The 17,179-nt window shown below is 40.8% G+C and overlaps 1 protein-coding gene across 7 annotated transcripts in view; it reads left to right on the forward strand.

Annotated features, from left to right (window-relative positions):
- Positions 1–639: 639 nt before the first annotated feature.
- Positions 640–17,179, forward strand: part of SPATA6 (spermatogenesis associated 6) — a 143,065-nt gene continuing 126,525 nt past the window's right edge. For 2 of the 7 annotated variants that reach the window (XM_025991878.2, XM_072724056.1), the window contains exon 1: positions 660–883. In XM_025991878.2, the coding sequence (XP_025847663.2) occupies positions 833–883 (51 nt within the window). In that variant the 5' untranslated portion in view covers positions 660–832. Of the gene's footprint in view, positions 884–15,155; positions 15,217–17,179 lie in introns of those variants that run through there. The other 5 variants (XM_072724054.1, XM_072724055.1, XM_025991876.2 and 2 more) reach the window with 4 other exon arrangements.

Below are 17,179 nucleotides of genomic sequence, written 5' to 3' on the forward strand. Positions count from 1 at the left end.
ATTTCACACTAAAAATGACTCTTATAAAGACTGGATCGGACAACCTCTAGAACTCTGTCACCGTGGACGGTGTGCGGCCCAGGCCCTTCCCACGCGGACCTGCTGGTCCTGCATGGGCGGTGCCCCGTGAGCCGCGGACCCCGAGGCTGGAGAGTGGCGGGCGGGCCTGCGAGAGCACCTCCACGGTTCTCAGGGAGGCCACGGGGTCCGCACCCAGGGGGCTGGGTTCCAGCGCTGGTTCCGCCTCCTGGGCAAGCCTCTGTGAAATCCACATCTAATCACTGAACTGGGAAGTTCAGGCAGAGACCCGACACGAAGGGCGGTTCTTTCACAGCGGGGGGCCCGAGGGCGCCCCGGGGCTCTCCAGCCGAGGGTGCCGTCTGCACCCAGCACCGGGCTCCCCGGCCCCGCCCCCGGCCCCGCCCCCGGCCCCGCCCCGGCCCCGCCCCCACAGCCCGCGGGCCGCCCCGTCCGGCTGCGCGCGCACCGCTGGACGTCACAGACGAGCTGCCCCGCCCCATCCCGCTCCTTCGGAAGCCCCGCCTCCCCGCGGGGCCCCGCCCCTGGCGTTCGCCGGGCCCCGGCGCGGCCCCGCCCCGCCCGTCTTCCGGCCCCGCCCCTCCCGGCTGCCATGACAACGAGTCCGCGCCCCGCGCACAGCTGCTGCTCGGGCGGGACCCAGGCTGGACCGCGGGCCGCGGCCTGGGGGCCACAGCTGCCGCCGCCGCCGCCACCTCGTCTCCTCCCCGCCCCCGCCCCGCCCCGCCCCGCGTCTCCTCGCCCGCCTCGGGCCCGCGGCCGGGGTCCGTCCCCGCCGCCGCCCCCCGCGCGGATGCCGAAGGTGAAGGCGCTGCAGTGCGCGCTGGCGCTGGAGATCCGCTCCGTGAGTACCGGTCGCGCCCGGGCCCGCGGTCGGCTCTTCCCCGCTCGCCGCCGTGCGCCGGGTCGCCCCCGGGAGCCCGGCTCCGTCGCCTCGGTGTCCTCCCGCCCCGGAGCCGCCGTCCAGTCGCGTCCCCGCGGCCCTGCCCGGGAGCCTCGCTTCGGGGCGCCTCCGCCCCTGCCCGGCCTTCCAGCGAGGTGGGCTGGGGCCTCTCCTCCGTCCCCTCTCTGCACCTGCTGCCCTAGACCGCCGTGTTGGCCCCGTTCCTCCCCGGCCGTCCAGGCGCCGGGATTTCCTCCCAAACCCCTGCAGCAGATTTGCTCAAGTTCCCAAACTTGGGGTTGGTGGAGCAGCCTCTGCTCGCGGTGTTGAGAGTGGAACCCTCACACCCGGCGGCCAGGCCGGCAGCTCTGGGAGCGCCCCGCCACCTCCCGGCCCCCTGCCAGCGCCGGGCCGCCCTGCCCCGCCGGGAAAGGCAGCGACCTGCACGGAGAAGCCCCTGTTCTCGCAACTGGCTGCAGAGGCCCAGCCCCAGGCCCCCTGCAGATCGCTCAGGAGGACCTTCCCCAGCCTGCTGTGGGAACCAGCTGAGGCATGAGCCCCCATGTCCTTCCTTAAAAAAAAAAAAAAAAAAGATTTATTTATTCATGAGAGACACACGGAGGCAGAGACACAGGCAGAGGGAGAAGCGGGCTCCCTGCGGGGAGCCCCATGCGGGACTCGATCCCAGGACCCCGGGGTCACGCCCTGGGCCCAAGGCAGACGCTCGGCGCTGAGCCCCCCAGGGGTCCCCACCGCGTCCGTCCTTCAGTGAAGGAAGTTGGACCTCTCTGTGATGGGAGAAAACTCCATCCGTCTTAATCATGGCAGTAGACCCTTTCAGGGGTTTTTTAACTCCCTCCTCTGCACTTTTTACAGAACCCTCTCATCCTGGTCTTCAGATGAAAGCCCCAACTTGTCTCTTCTGGAGGAAACCCTCAGAGAAGCTTTCCATACCCCCATTTTAGACCCAAATCCCCCATTCGGTCTCTTTTCTCTCCTTCCACTTCTAAGCCCTCTCACCTCTCAACTCTTTGATCTCCCAGTGAAGGCAGGCGGTGAGGGTACCTGAGTGTCCAACCCCAGGCCTCTGAGGGCTGCCCTGGGAAGCCCTCCCCACTTCCTTCCTGCACATCCTGCACATCCTGCAGGCCTGCAGGCCCGGCTTCTGTGTCTGCTTCAGCCCTCCCGTGCTTTCCTGGCTGTCCTGACTCGCGTTGGAATGAGGCCGCTGTTAACACAGTCCGTGTTACCTCCAGGGAAGTCACAGGACTGTTCTAGATCTTTTGTTAGGTGTTAAAGAAGGCAAGGCTGGGTAGGGCAGAGTGTGAGGCAGAGTGGAGGGGAAGAATGTTTCTGGGGATGTTTTCATCCCGCAGCTGCCAAAGTTTAGCAACTTTGTAAAGTAAGATTCCTCTAGCAAAAGAATACCCAGAGCTGCTTAAACGGCTTGGCCTGGAGCAGTTGGTAAAACTCCTCTGCCGGCAGCCTCACCGCACTTTGTTACTGGCTGCTGCTTCCTCCTCTGTCAACCAATGGGGGTTAGCGGGAGTGCAACTGCCTGAGGGGCTGGCTCCCCCCCCCCCCCTTTTAAGGCTTTATTTATTCATGAGAGAGAGAGAGGCAGAGGGGAGACACAGGCAAAGGGAGAAGCAGGCTCCCTGCAGGGACCTCAACCTGGGGCTGGATCCTGGGACTCCAGGATTATTACGCTTTGGGCGGAAGGCAGACACTCAACCGCTGAGCCACCTGGGCTGCCCTGGCTTCCCTTCCTTTGCCAAAAGATCTCCAAGAGGAAGTACTAGGTTGTAACTGATTGATACTGCACGAAGGAGTTGCAGAAATACATTTGATTTCAGTACTGCTCTTCCTCAGAAAGTAAATGTGTGATGCAGCTTTGTGTTCATCGAAGCTGAAGAAGTTATGCAAGTGGAAACGTTCCTATTTAACTTTTTTCAACAGACACTTGAGTCGCAGAATTTCACAATTCTAAGAATCTTAGGTATCATTGAATTTAATTCCTTTTTACAGGTGAGGCTTAGCATGGCTAATTGTTTGCTGAGGGTTGCACAACTGTTTAGAGGCAGATCTGCAACAAGATGCTAAGTTTTAACCAGCAAAAGCCCTGTTAAATGGCTCTGATGCTCAGAAAAAGTAAAAAAAAAGACCACTAGCAACCATTAGCTTGATTAATTTGGCTTTGATTGAATAGATGAATTAAATGACCATAGATATTTTTAACCTCTTCTTTCAAATTTTAGTTTTTTCTTTTCAATTAGTTTTTTATGTTTACATGGTATAAAAGTCAAACCTACAAATGATACACTCAGAGCAGTCTCACATCCAGCACTATCTCCTCAAACTTCTTTCCCATCCATACTCATTTGCTGTAGGTAATGATTTTATTGGTTTCTGAATTATTCTTCTAGTATTTCCTTTTGTAATATAACCAAATAGATAACACACACACCATTCCCCTCATATATTTTTTCTTTGCTTCTTTATACAGTAGGTAGCATATAAACTATTCTGCACTTTGCTTTTTTCCCCACTATGTATAAAATTTGGCATCTTTATTTTCCAACTTTTTATTGACATTTTTTCAAACATAAAGAGTAGTTGGAAGAATAGTACAGTGAATGACTATATCCCATGACTATGTACATTAATTTATCTGTACATATGTGTATGTGTAAAATGTGTTTTTTTTTTCTGAAAATTTGGAGGTAAACTGTTGGTATCATGATACGCCCTCAACATCCGTCTTCTAAAAATAATGACATGGTTCTGCATAACTACCATACTGTTATCACGCTTAAGATCATGAGTGACAGTTCTTAATATCTAGTGCATATTCACATCTTCCCAGTTGTCCCACAAATAACTTGCAGAGTTAATTTTTTAAAACCCGGATCTAATCAAGGTTTACATGTTGCATTTGGTTGTTAGGTGTTCTTAATCCATTTTAATATAAAGTTGCTCAGGCTCCGGGGTTGAGTGCCTGACTTTGGCCCAGGGCGTGATCCTGGGGTCCCAGGGTTGGGGCTCCCTGCATGGAGCCTGCTTCTCTTCTCTCTCTCTCTCTCTCTCTCTGTCTCTCTGTCTCTCATGAATAAATAAATAAAATCTTAAAAAAAAAAAAGCTCTACTTTTTCATTCCCATGATCTTTCCTTCTCCACTACCCCCCCACCCCCATGGATTTAGATAAGTTCATACACTCATGTAATCATTACTCAGGTGAAGACTTAGCACACTTCTATCACCCTAGGAAATTCCTTTGTGCCCCTGTCCAGCCCTGAGCAGAGGGAACTATTCTGATTTCTATTACTATAGATTAGTGTGGCAGTACGTGAATTGCAGGTGCAATGGAACCGTAGAGTATGTAAATTTTGTGTCTGGCTTTGTTTGCTCAGCATAGTTTTGAGCTTCCTCCATGTTACTGTGTATCAGTAGTTTATTCCTTTATATTCTATGTGTAGACAACATTTTTAGCCATTCTCTTTACTGATGATTATTTGGGTTGTTACCAGGTGATGGTTGTCATGGATAAAGCAACTATAAACATTCATTCTTGTAAAACTCTGTGTATATTACTTTTTTTTAAGATTTTATTTATTTATTCATGAGAGATGCAGAGAGAGAGAGGCAGAGACTCCTCATCTGGGTCCTTTCCTTCTGTCTCTGTGGGGCCCTCACCTCCACTCCCTTGGGCAGCTTGCTCGTGTTGGTGGAGCAGTTGCTGTCTGCTTTCTAAGAAGGGTATGAGGGAGATAGAGTTCTGGAACCTTACAAATCCAGAATTGTCTTTATTCTGTGCTACCTTTACCTTTCTGTTATACTTACTAGGAGATTTCTTCCACTTCGTTTTCCAAACCTCCTACTGAGTGTCTCATTTTTGTCACCACGTATTTTATTTTACTTTTTTATTTTTATTCTATTTAGTTTTTATTTATTTTTAAAAATCTTATTTATTTATTCATGAGATGCAGAGAGAGAGAGAGAGAGAAAGGCACAGACACAGGCAGAGGGAGAAGCAGGCTCCATGCGGGGAGCCCAACGTGGGACTCCTTCCCGGGACCCCAGGATCACTCCCTAGGCCAAAGGCAGACTTAACCGCTGAGCCATCCGGGCTGCTCTGTATATTACCTTTTAAAGAGACCATGCTCAGATATAGAATATCCTATGTTGTACTATTATCTGAATTTTTCCCCTATGTGGTGACATTTACTTTGTTCCTAATTCCTATTAACTGGAAATTAGAGGTTTTCTCTCTGTGTGCATTCCATTCTCTCCCCCCACTGTGCCCCGCATGATTGTTTTTTTGCTGTGGGCTTGTATTAGTAGTAATCTCATGTATGATACTGTGGGGAGATGAGGGCAAGAACATAGTAAACATGAAAGGTTTTAGTGTACAACACACCATTTTGTATTGCTCCTTAGAGCTGTATGACTTGAGAGAAAATATATTGCTAGGAAGAAAGTCTGACTTTGCTCGATGAATCTTTGTAGAATGATATAGGCCAATAACTTGCCTATCAAGAGCAGCAATTACGTCTCCTACCACTTATACTTTTAATAGTTGAAACATCTTACCTATGATATGAAAAGTAGTTTTGCTGCTTCTTTTAATTAGTAGTTCAGTTTTCATGAGATTACTTGAGAGAATGGAAGAAACTGCAGAGAGAGTCTAGTGCCTGGGCAATGAAAGCAGTCAATAGTGACAGTTTGGGTTTAATTTGTATATATGTATATATAATTCCCAGTTTTAGTTCTCTATACTCCCTTCACCTCATTGCCTCCTTAAATTATTGATAACATTGGGGCAAACAAATCTGGGTCCTTTTTTCCGATCATTGCTCATCCAGGTTTCTGTGGAGTGAGTGGTGTCTCACAATTGTGCTACAGTTGGTGGTGATTTTCCTTGTAATACAGACTTTTAAGAACTTTTAAATAAAAAACACTTGAAACTTATGGAAAAAATAAAACTGAATACTGTGATCCTTACACCCCTGATTTAAGAAATGCTACATTTTACATGTTTGCTGCAGATTTTGTTTTTAAGAAGTAAAATGGTATGGATATAGTTAAGGCTCCTTTGTGTACCCTCCTGACCCCAGTTTTTCTCCTTCCCTTCCTAGACGGAAGGTAATCAATATCCTGAAGTTACAGTTTATTATTTTCATTCTGGTTTTGTACTTTTATTTGTGTGTGTCTTTTTTTTTTTTTTAAGATTTTATTTATTCCTGAGAGACACAGAGAGAGGAGAGGCAGAGACACAGGCAGAGGGAGAAGCAGGCTCCATGCAGGGAGCCCCTTGTGGGACCTGATCCGGGATCCCACCACACCCTGGGCTGAAGGCAGCGCTAAACCGCTGAGCCACCCGGGCTGCCCTATTTGTGTATGTCTATGTGCTACTTATACTATTGTCTTGTTTTAAAACTTTACACAACTGGTATTTACTTTATGTATCTTTTTGCATACCTGCTTTTTCCAGTTCAGTTTTTGAAATTTGTGTTGATTCTTGCAGATCAAGTTCATTTCCTTAATTGCTATAAAATACTATTTATTTTTGTAATAGTGATTAAATTTTATTTTATTGATAGACTTTTAGATGCCAGTGAAATTCTTTGGGCTACCTTTGTTTACCTTAGTGTTTGCGGGGGTCCTGTTGGTGTTAATTGTCTAATATTCTATATGACTTGAATGTCCTATTGATTATGTACATTAAAACCAGTGTGTAATTAATACAAGTTAAGAATCTAACTCTGTTTTATGTATAAACACAGTCTTTTTGTTTTTAAGGTGGTAAAACTCAGTGAATTTTCTAAGAATACAATTGCAATGTAAATTGAGGAAAGAGTAAACTTCGTTTTGTTTGATACTCTGCTAAGAGTTTACTTTTTTGGAAAATCATGGCACCAGTGGCAGTACTGGTTTGAGTTGTCAGTATGGGCATGTGTTATTCTGCTTTAGAACCTCTCCATTTTACTTAGATTCTGTATACAGGTGCAAGTGCTGTATCCTCTAGCTTAGTCCTGCCTGAGCATTTACATATAGAAATAGACCTTTTATTATAAATTATTTCTGTTTTTTTTTTCAAGTTAGGGCATTGGTTTATTTTTTTGTCACATGTATAGGTAAATTTCAAACCGTCTGTTGTAAAGTAGGGTGTTTTGGATCTTCTAGAATATGGACCCAGTGCTCCAGGCACAAGATTTAGGAATTGAACTACTGAGGCTCCGGCAATTGTGTTAGCTTCATAGGGCTATAATAACCAATTTCCACAAACTTGATGTCTTAAGACAACAGAAATTCATTCCCTCACATTTCTGGAGAACAGAAGTCCAAAGTAGAAGTTCAGCAGGGCAACATTCTTTCAGAAGGCTCTAGATAGGGAGTGGGACTGGGATCCTTCTTGGTTCTTCCAGTTTCTGATGGTGGCAGGTATTTCCTGCCTTGTGGCTGTATTAACGCCAACCTCTAATCCAAGAGGTTTCATTTTCTGTGAATAGCAGTTTATATCCTTTGCCTTTAGGAATTCCAGAGGTGTTTTTTTTTTTTTTTTTCCTTTCTTGTTGAATATATCAATATATCTTGGATAGTAACCTATCCAAGATTACTACATTACATTATATATAATGTAAATTTCAACAATCCAGTTGAACCTTATTTTTTCACTTTGTTTTTGCGGTCTTTAGCAAATACCTTTTTCTTTTCTTTCTTTCTCACTGGTAAGCAAAGAATGCTGTTGATTTTTATTTTTTTTAGGTTAACGCTTTATAGAACTGTATATTCAGCAAGTGCACAAATTCTGAGTGTGTAATCACCACCCAGATCAATAATTAGAAAGAATATCATCAGCACCCCAGATTGGGCTCTTGTGCTCCATTCCTTTCAGCCACCTCTCCTGCCCCCTCCTCTCCCAAAGGTAATCACTGGTATAACTTCTATCACACCATATTTTGAACTTGTGAAATCTGTCTCTCTCTCCACAGAATGAACTTTTTAATACCTAATTTCCGGGATCCCTGGGTGGCGCAGCGGTTTGGCGCCTGCCTTTGGCCCAGGGCGCGACCCTGGAGACCCGGGATCGAATCCCATGTCGGGCTCCCGGTGCATGGAGCCTGCTTCTCCCTCTGCCTATGTCTCTGCCTCTCTCTCTCTCTCTCTCTCTCTCTCTCATAAAAAAAAAAAAAGACTTTAATACCTAATTTCCTTGTGAGAATTCATCCCTGTCATTTTGTAAGACAATAAGCCTTTTATCATTCCATTGGTTTTTTTTCTCCCCAGCTTTATAGAGCTATAATTGACACATAACGTTGTATAAGTTTGAGGTGTGCAACATGCTGATATGATATATTTATAAATTACAGAATGATTATCTGGGCAGTATTAGCTACCATCTGCATCCTGTCACATAGTTATCATTTCTTTTTTTTTTTTTTAAAGATTTATTTATTTATTTATGAGAGAGAGAGAGAGAGAGAGAGAGAGAGAGAGAGGCAGAGACCCAGGAGGGAGAAGCAGGCTCCATGCCGAGAGCCCGACGTGGGACTTGATCCCGGGTCTCCAGGATCATGCCCTGGGCCAAAGGCAGGCGCCAAACCACTGAGCCACCCAGGGATCCCCTAGTTATCATTTCTTTTTTGTGGTGTGGACACTTAAGATCTATTCTCTTAGCAACATCAAGTATTTAAAACCGTATTAGCTATAATCACCATGTTGTACATCAGATCCCCAGACTTATCAATCTTATAACTAGAAGTTTGTATCCTTTGACTAATATCTCCCCATTTCCCCCTCTATTCCCCCATCCCTGGTAACCACCCCTCTACTCTGTTTCTCTGAGTTTGTCTTTTTTAGATTCAATGTATAAGTGATATCATACAGTATTTGACTTTCTCTGATGGGCCCTTGGAGCCCATCCAGATTGCCTCAAATCAAAGGATTTCCTACTTTCTTATGCCTAAAAAATTATATATGTAATCTCACATCTATGTTCATGGACATTTGGACACTTAGGTTGTTTTCCATATCTTGGTTATTGTGAGTAATCCTGCAATGAACATCGGAGTACAAGACATCTCTATGAGATCCTGTTTTCAGTTCCTTTGGATATATAGACAGAAGTGGGATTGCTGGATTGTATGGTAGTTCAGTTTTTATTTTATTTTTTAAAGATTTTATTTATTCATGAGAGACACACAGAGAGGTAGAGACACAGGCAGAGGGAAAAGCAGGCTCCAGGCAGGGATCCCCATGTAGGACTCGATCCTGGGTCTCCGGGATCACACCCTGAGCCGAAGGCAGACACTCAACCCCTGAGCCACCTGAGCGTCCCGGTAGTTCAATTCTTAATTTTTTGAGGAGCTTCTATACTGTTTTCCACAGTTGCTGTACTCAGTTTACATTCCCATCAATAGTGCAGTAGGATTCCCTTTCCTCAACCCCCTTGCCAACACTTAGTATTTATTGTCTTTTTTGATAATAGCCATCATGGCAGGTGTGAGGTGTGGTTTTGGTTTGCGTTTCCTGGATGATCAATGATGTTGACCACCTTTTCATGTACCTCTTAGCCATCTGTGTGTCTTTCTTGGAAAACTGACTATTCATTTTCTCTGTGTCCATTCTACTGTTTTTTTTTTTTTTAAGATTTTATTTATTTATTCATGAGAGACCCAGAGAGAGAGAGAGAGAGGCAGCGACATAGGCAGAGGGAGAAGCAGGCTCCGTACAGGGAGCCCAATGTGGGACTCGATCCCAGGACCCTGGGATCATGACAGGAGCCAAAGGCAGAGACACTCAACTGCTGAGCCACCCAGGCGTCCCTCCATTCTACTGTTGATGGACATTTTCACTATTCCCAGTATTAGGATATTACAAATCGTATTCTTATAAATATTCTTGTATTTCTTTTTGCACATTTTGAATTCTGCACATTGTGGAAATCTCACATTAGTCCTGGTCATTATTTAGATTATCTATGTGGAAAATTATGTTATTTACAGATAAAGACAGTTTGACTTTTCTTGTACAATTTTTTTTCTTTCTTTTGTTTTATGTCCTTGACTAGACTCTCGTATAAAATTGAATGGTGGAAATAATAGTAAATATACTTGTCTCTTTATTTTTATTTTAAGTTGTGGTTCTGAAGTTTTGCCAGTAAGTATTAGGTTGAGTCTTATGAAATTGCTGACAATGGACTATATTTTTACTTTATTTTTTTTTATTTTTATTTTTATTTATTTTTAATTTTTATTTATTTATGATAGTCACAGAGAGAGAGAGAGAGAGAGAGAGAGAGAGAGAGGCAGAGACATAGGCAGAGGGGGAAGCAGGCTCCATGCTTCCTGATGGGAATTCAATCCCGGGAGCCTGATGTGGGATTCAATCCCGGGTCTCCAGGATCGCGCCCTGGGCCAAAGGCAGGCACCAAACCGTTGCGCCACCCAGGGATCCCTATATTTTTACTTTAAAAAAAAAAAAGCCATGGAGATTTCCTATAGTTTAGCCTAATATAATATTAGCCCTAGGATTTTCATTTATTAAAATAAGAAAGTTCCCTTCTATCCCTCATTTTGAAAACATCCTGAGCATTGAATTATATTGAATGTTTTTTCCTGATCTGTTGTGATTATAGTATAATATTGTTCCCATAGCCTATAAAGGGATACATTTTGTGATGTTGCACTCTTTCCATTCCTATGGTAAATTCTTGTTGTTAGGATATATTATTTTTCCTATATTTGGATTGGCTAATTTTTTCTTTAGGATCTTTTTTTTGGATTCATAGATGAGATTTTACTGGATGAGTCAAATACTTATTTCACTTAGATTTCAGTTTTTTTTATTCTTAAAACATTTACTTTAAAATATCTTAGACATACAAAAAGTTATAAAGAGCAACATAATGCACCCATGTGCCTACGTACCAGCTTAAGAAGTAAAATATTACAGATAAAAAAATAATATTACAGATAAAGGTGAAGCTTCCTATATATCTCTCTAATAGAATCCCTTCTTCCCCTTAGCTACTCACTCTTCTGAATTTTATCATTCCTCTGCATTTCTCAGGATTTTTCTCATATTAATGTCTGTCTTTAAGGCATTTGTTTGATTTACTTCCAAGTGCTGCTTAACTGGCATCCCAAAAGGATTGGCAAAATTGTTTTAAAATTATTTGGTTCTAAATATTTTATCTTTTTTTTTTTTAAGATTTTATTTATTTATTCATGAGAGACACACAGAGAGGCAGAGACACAGGCAGAAGGAGAAGCAGGCTCCATGCAGGGAGCCTGACGTGGGACTCGATCCTGGGTCTCCAGGATCACACCCTGGGCCGCAGGCGGTGCCAAACTACTGCACCATTGGGGCTGCCCTATTTTATCATTTTTATTGTGATTTTCTGCTTTAGCTTATGAGCTATTTAGGAATTTGTTTCAGTTGCAAGATGCACAGGATTTATATATGTGTATGTACTCAAGTCCCCTACACGTATACATACAGACTATCTTTTATCGTCATATTTTTTTTAATTTTTTTTATTTTTTATTATTTTTTTATCGTCATATTTTAATTTAATTGCATTGGGGTATTGAATGACATCTGCATGATATTATTTTTGTTGAGATTTCTTTTGTTTCCTAATACTTATACAGTTATTGTGAATAATTTTTTATATACTTGAAAATAATATGTAACTTCATTTGTTGGATGTAGGGCTCTCTGGCCATTATCAGATGGAGTTTATTTTCTCCAAATTTTATTTATTTATTTATTTATTTATTTGAGACACACACAGAGAGAGAAAGAGAGGTAGAGGGAGAAGCAGGCTCCATGCAGGGTGCTCGATGTGAGACTCGATACCGGGACTCCAGGATCACGCCCCAGGCTGAAGGCAGGCGCTAAACTGCTGAGCCACCCAGGGATCCCCCCAAATTATCTTTAATCCCATATTAATTTATTTTGTCTGCCTGATCTTCCAGGTTGTAATGGAGATATATTAAAATCTTCAGTTTGCTTATGTATTTCACTGTATCCTTGATGTCTTCTAGTGCACCGTGATCTGTACAACTGTGGATTCATTTCTACCTACTCTGTTTTGCGTTGGGTGTGTACCATCTATTTGAGAATTTGTGGGTTTCTCCAGTTCTGGGTAAATTCTTAGCTTCCATATCTTTGACTTTTATTTTTTTCTCCTGTTTTCTCCTTTCCTCTGACATATATTGGAACTTGTATCTGTTCTCCATGTGCTTTTTTTTTTTTGGTGTAATTTTTATTTTTATACTTGTTCTGGGAGAATTCTTCAGAATTATATTCTTAAGAAGTTATCAAGTTAAATTTTAAAAATCTCCTGTATTGAGGTGCACCTGCCTGGGTGGCTCAGTTGGTTAGTGTCCAACTCCTGATTTTGGCTCCGATCATGATCTCAGGGTCAAGAGATCCAGCCCCTTGTGGGGCTCTGTGCTGAGCATGGAGCCTGCTTGAGATTCTCTCTCTCCCCCTCCCCCTGCTCATGCATGTGTGTGTGCACTCACACACTCTCTCTCTCAGAACCCTTCCCCCAGAGGTGCCTGGGTTGCTCAGTTGCGTTAGTGTCTGCCTTCTGCCCAGGTCATGATCCCAGGGTCTTTGGGTCAAGCCCCATGTCAGTCAAGCCCCACGATGGATGAGCCCCACGTTGGACTCCCTGGTCAGTGTGGAGCCTGCTTCTCCCTCTCTCTTTATTCCTCCCCGCTGCTCACTCTCTCCTACTCCCTCTCTCAAATAAATAAAATCCTTAAAAGAAAATTTAAAAAAAGCAAAGTCCCCAAACTCCTGTATTGAGATTTTTAACTTCATGGACTACATATTCAAGAATTCTCATATAACCTGTCTTTATGTTTATACATTTATTAATTTTTTAATTAATCTCTATTTTAAGTAATGTGGGGCTCAAACTCACTACCTCGAGATCAAAAGTTGCATGCTCTACTGATTGAGACAGCCAGCCACCCCCTAGTTTCTCTTTTTAAATTTCTGGCAAATATCTTCCTTCTCTGTTAATTTTATAGTTTTTGGGTTTTTTATGGAATTTTCCCCCTTCTCTCAGATGAAGTATCCTAAACACTTACTTTAAAATTGTTTTCAGATTTCATTTGAAGTGAATTTATCACTGGCTTGTCAATTCTGTTGGTTTTCTTAGCTCTTGGGATTACACCGAATTATAGGCCAGTTTTGTGAGAATTGATATCTTAATAGTATTGAGTCTTTCAGTCTACGAACCTGGTATATTTTTTACATTGTCTGGACCTTCAGTTTCTTTCAGAAGTGTTTATTGTTGTCAGTAGGCATGCCTCACACATATTTTGTTAAATTTATATGTAAGTACTGCATACCTCAGGTTTTAATGCTATTGCAAATGGTACTTTTAAAAATTTTTCATTTTTTTAAAAAAAATAAAAAAATTTCATATAAGTGTTCTGACATAAAGAAATAACATTGATTTTTGCATATTGAATTTATATCCTTTGACATCAGATTTTTTTTTTTTGACATCAGATTCTTTATTTCTAGTAGCATATTTGTAGATTATAGACTACAATTAGGTTGTCTACAAATAATCAGTTTTACTTCTTTTCAATTTGTATACCTTTTATTTCTTTTATTTTTTATTTTTAAAAAGATTTTATTTATTTGTCAGAGAGTGCAAGCAGGGCAAGCTGCAGGCAAAGGGAGAAGCAGACTCCTGGCTGAGCAAGTAGCCTGGTGTGGGACTCAATCCCAGGACGCTGGGATTGTGACGTGAAGCAAAGGCTGATGCTTAACCAACTGAGCCACCTAGGCGCTGTATTTCTTTTATTTTTAAAATTTCTTTTGCTTGTCCTTTTTCACTGGCCAGGACCTATATAGTACATTGTTGAATACAAGTGTTGAGCATGGACATACTGACCTTTCTGCTATATTGGGGAAGCATCCAGTCTTTCAACATCAGTATGACATCAAATTCAGGCTTTTTCATAGATATTCTTTATCAGTTGAGGAAATTTCCTTCAGGCCTCAGTTTTCTAGAGCTTTTATCGTGAATGGAGCTTACAGATGTCAAATGCCTTTTCTGAAGAAAAAGAATTGCAGGGAATTTCTAAGATTTAATACTACAGTATACCTTTTAGAAGTGATTTAATTATATCTGACACATTTTTATATGTTGTCTTTTCATTTTCATGCAGTTCAAAGTATTTTTAATTTGTCTTGTAATTTCTATTCTTGTGATTTAGAAATCTATTGTTTAATTTCTAAATATTTAGATTTTTTTTCTAGATATTTTCCTGTTTTTTAATTTTTAATTTTTTCCTGGTTTTTTTTTTAGATTTTCCTATTGTTTATTCTAGTTTGGTTTAATGGGATTAGAAAATACACTCTGCATGACTTCAGTCCATTTATGTTTATTAGACTTATATGGCTCATAATATCTCTATTCATGAATGTTTTCATGTGCACTTGAAAAAAATGTGTATCCTTTTGCTCTTGGATGGAGTTATTACATAAATGTCAATTAGGTCAAATTACTTGAATGTCGTTCACATTTTTTATACTCTTAATGATCTTTTGACTGCTTATTTTATCAGTTACTGAAAAATCAGTTACAGTTATATACTGTAATTTTTTGCTTCGTTTACTTTGATACTGTATTATTAAGGCTATACATTTAATTTTGTTATAGCTTCCTGATAAATCAAATTTTTAATCAATATGAAATATTTCACTTTAACCTTGGTAATCTTTTTCTTAAGTCTACTTTATATCATATTAAGACAGTCATCCAGCTTTCTTATGATTAATGAATGCATGGTATACCTTTTTCTATCATTTTGCTTTTATCTTAAATCTTTATTTTTTAAAAGATGAAGATATAATTCAAGTATAAAAATATACCCATTTAGGGACACCTGGGTGGCTCAACAGGTTTGATCCAGGAGTCCCGGAGTCCCGGGATTGAGTTCCACATTGGGCTCCCTGCATGGAGCCTCCTTCTCCCTCTGCCTGTGTCTCTACTTTCTCTCTGTGTCTCTCACGAATAAATAAAGTCTTAAAAAAAAACATTTAAAGTGTACAATTCAGTGAATGTTAATATATTCACTGAAAAATTGTAAAACAATCAATTCCAGAGCATTTTCATCACCCAATAAAGAAATCCCATATCTATTAGCTGCCGTTCCTCATTTTCCCTCTTCCTCAAGACCCTGGCTACCGCTAATTGAATTTCTAACTCTATAGGTTTGCCTACTGGGGACATTTATATAAATGGAATCATAAGGTATGTAGCCTTTTGTGTCTGGCTGCTTTCACTTAGCATGCTTGTAAGGTTCATGCATGTTGCATCTGTCAGTGCTTTATTCCTTTTTATGGTCAGATAATATTCCATTGGATATACTACATTTTGCTAATCTATTCTTCAGTTGATGGACATTTGGATTGTGTCTACTTTTTGACTCTTATAAAATGCTGTTATACTCTTGTATATATTTTTGGGTTGTTATATGTTTTCAGCACTCTTGGGTATATACCTTGGAATTGGTGAATTTCATGGAAACTCTGTTTAGTTTTTTTGAGGAACTGCCAAACATTTTTCCACAGTGGCTGTGCCATTGATACATTTCCATCAGCAAAGTATAAGGGTTCCCATTTTTTGGCATGCTCCCCAACACTTGTTTTTGTCCATCTTTTAAATTATAGTCATTTTAGTGGATGTGAAGAGATATTTCAGTATGATTTTGATTTATACTTCCCCAATGACTAGTAATATTGAACGTTTTTCGTGAGTTTATTGGTCATTTGTTTTATCTTCTTTGAAGAGATGGCTATCTTTTTTTGCTCCAGCTCTGTTAAGTGCATAAATGTTTTCTTGAAATCTGTATCTTATATATGTGTTTTTAGTTGCTGTGTCATTATAAAATGTCTGTTTTAGTTTCTAGTGCCCATTTTTGTTTTAATGTCTATTTTGTCTGATATTAGTATAACTATTGCAGCTCTCTTTTGGTTGCTGCTTGCATAGTTCATTTTTTCCATTCTATTACTATCAACTCATTTGTGTTTTTGAATCTACAGTGTGTTTCTTATAGACAACATATAGCTGGCTTATAGTTTTTATCCATTTTGCCAAGTTCTACCTTTGCTTGGAGTATTTGGTCAGTTTGCCTTTAATGTAATCACAGTTAAGGTAGGATTTGTCTCTCATTTTGCCATTTGTTTTCTGCATGTCATGTCTTTTTTTGTTGTTTCTCTGTTTCTGCATTACTGCCTTTTGTGTTAACTGTTTTCTAGTATATCATTTTAATTCCTTTGTTTCTATTACTATGTTTTTAAGGTATTTTCTTAGTGGTTGTTCGGGGGGTTCACAATTACTATCTTAGTTTATAACAATCTGGTATGGATTAATACCAATTTAATTTGAATAGTACACAAAACTTTTGCTTCTATTTAGTTCCATTCTGTCCCTTAATGATTTTATTGTCATACAAATTATATCTTTATACAGATAAGCCTTATCAACACAGTTTAGTAATTGCTGCTTTATGTAATTTAATTTTAATTAAGGATGGAGCAATAAGAGAAAAAAATGTATACTGTCGTCATATTTATCTATGCAGTTCCCTTCCTTGTGTTCTTTTTTTTTTTCTTTTCATGTGGATATGAGTTGCTGTCTAGTGTCCTTTCTACTGAAGGATTTTCTTTAGTATATCTTATGGGGAAATTGTGCTAAGGATGAATTACCTGTTTTTGTTTTGCTAAGAATGTCTTAGTTTTCCATCCTTTTGGAAGGGAAATTTTTGTTGAAATTGAATTCTTATTTGATAGAATTGAAGTGCATTGTGCAAATATTCTGAAATTCCTTCGGCACTTTGAATAAGTCATCTCACTTCTTTATAGCTTCATGTTTCTGATGCAAAATCAGCTGTTAATCCTATTGAGGATTTTTGGTACCTGTTGAATCACTTCTCTTGTGTTGCATTAAAAATTCTCTCTTCATCTTTGTCTTTTATGTGGTTTGGAATTCTCTGAGCTTGTTGGATGTATAGATTACTTTTCTTTAAATTATGGAAGTTTTTGTCCATTATTTTTTCAGATATTCTTTCTGGCCATTTCTCCTCTCATTCTGGGGTTCCAATCATTTCTATGTTGTGCTTAATAGTATTCCACAGATCTCTGAGATTCTGTTCATTTTTCTTTTTTCTTTTTTTTAAAGATTTTATCTATTCATGAGAAACAGAGAGGCAGAG

Source organism: Vulpes vulpes, chromosome 10 (genome assembly GCF_048418805.1).
Source record: "Vulpes vulpes isolate BD-2025 chromosome 10, VulVul3, whole genome shotgun sequence".
Classification (NCBI taxonomy): Eukaryota; Metazoa; Chordata; class Mammalia; order Carnivora; family Canidae; genus Vulpes; species Vulpes vulpes.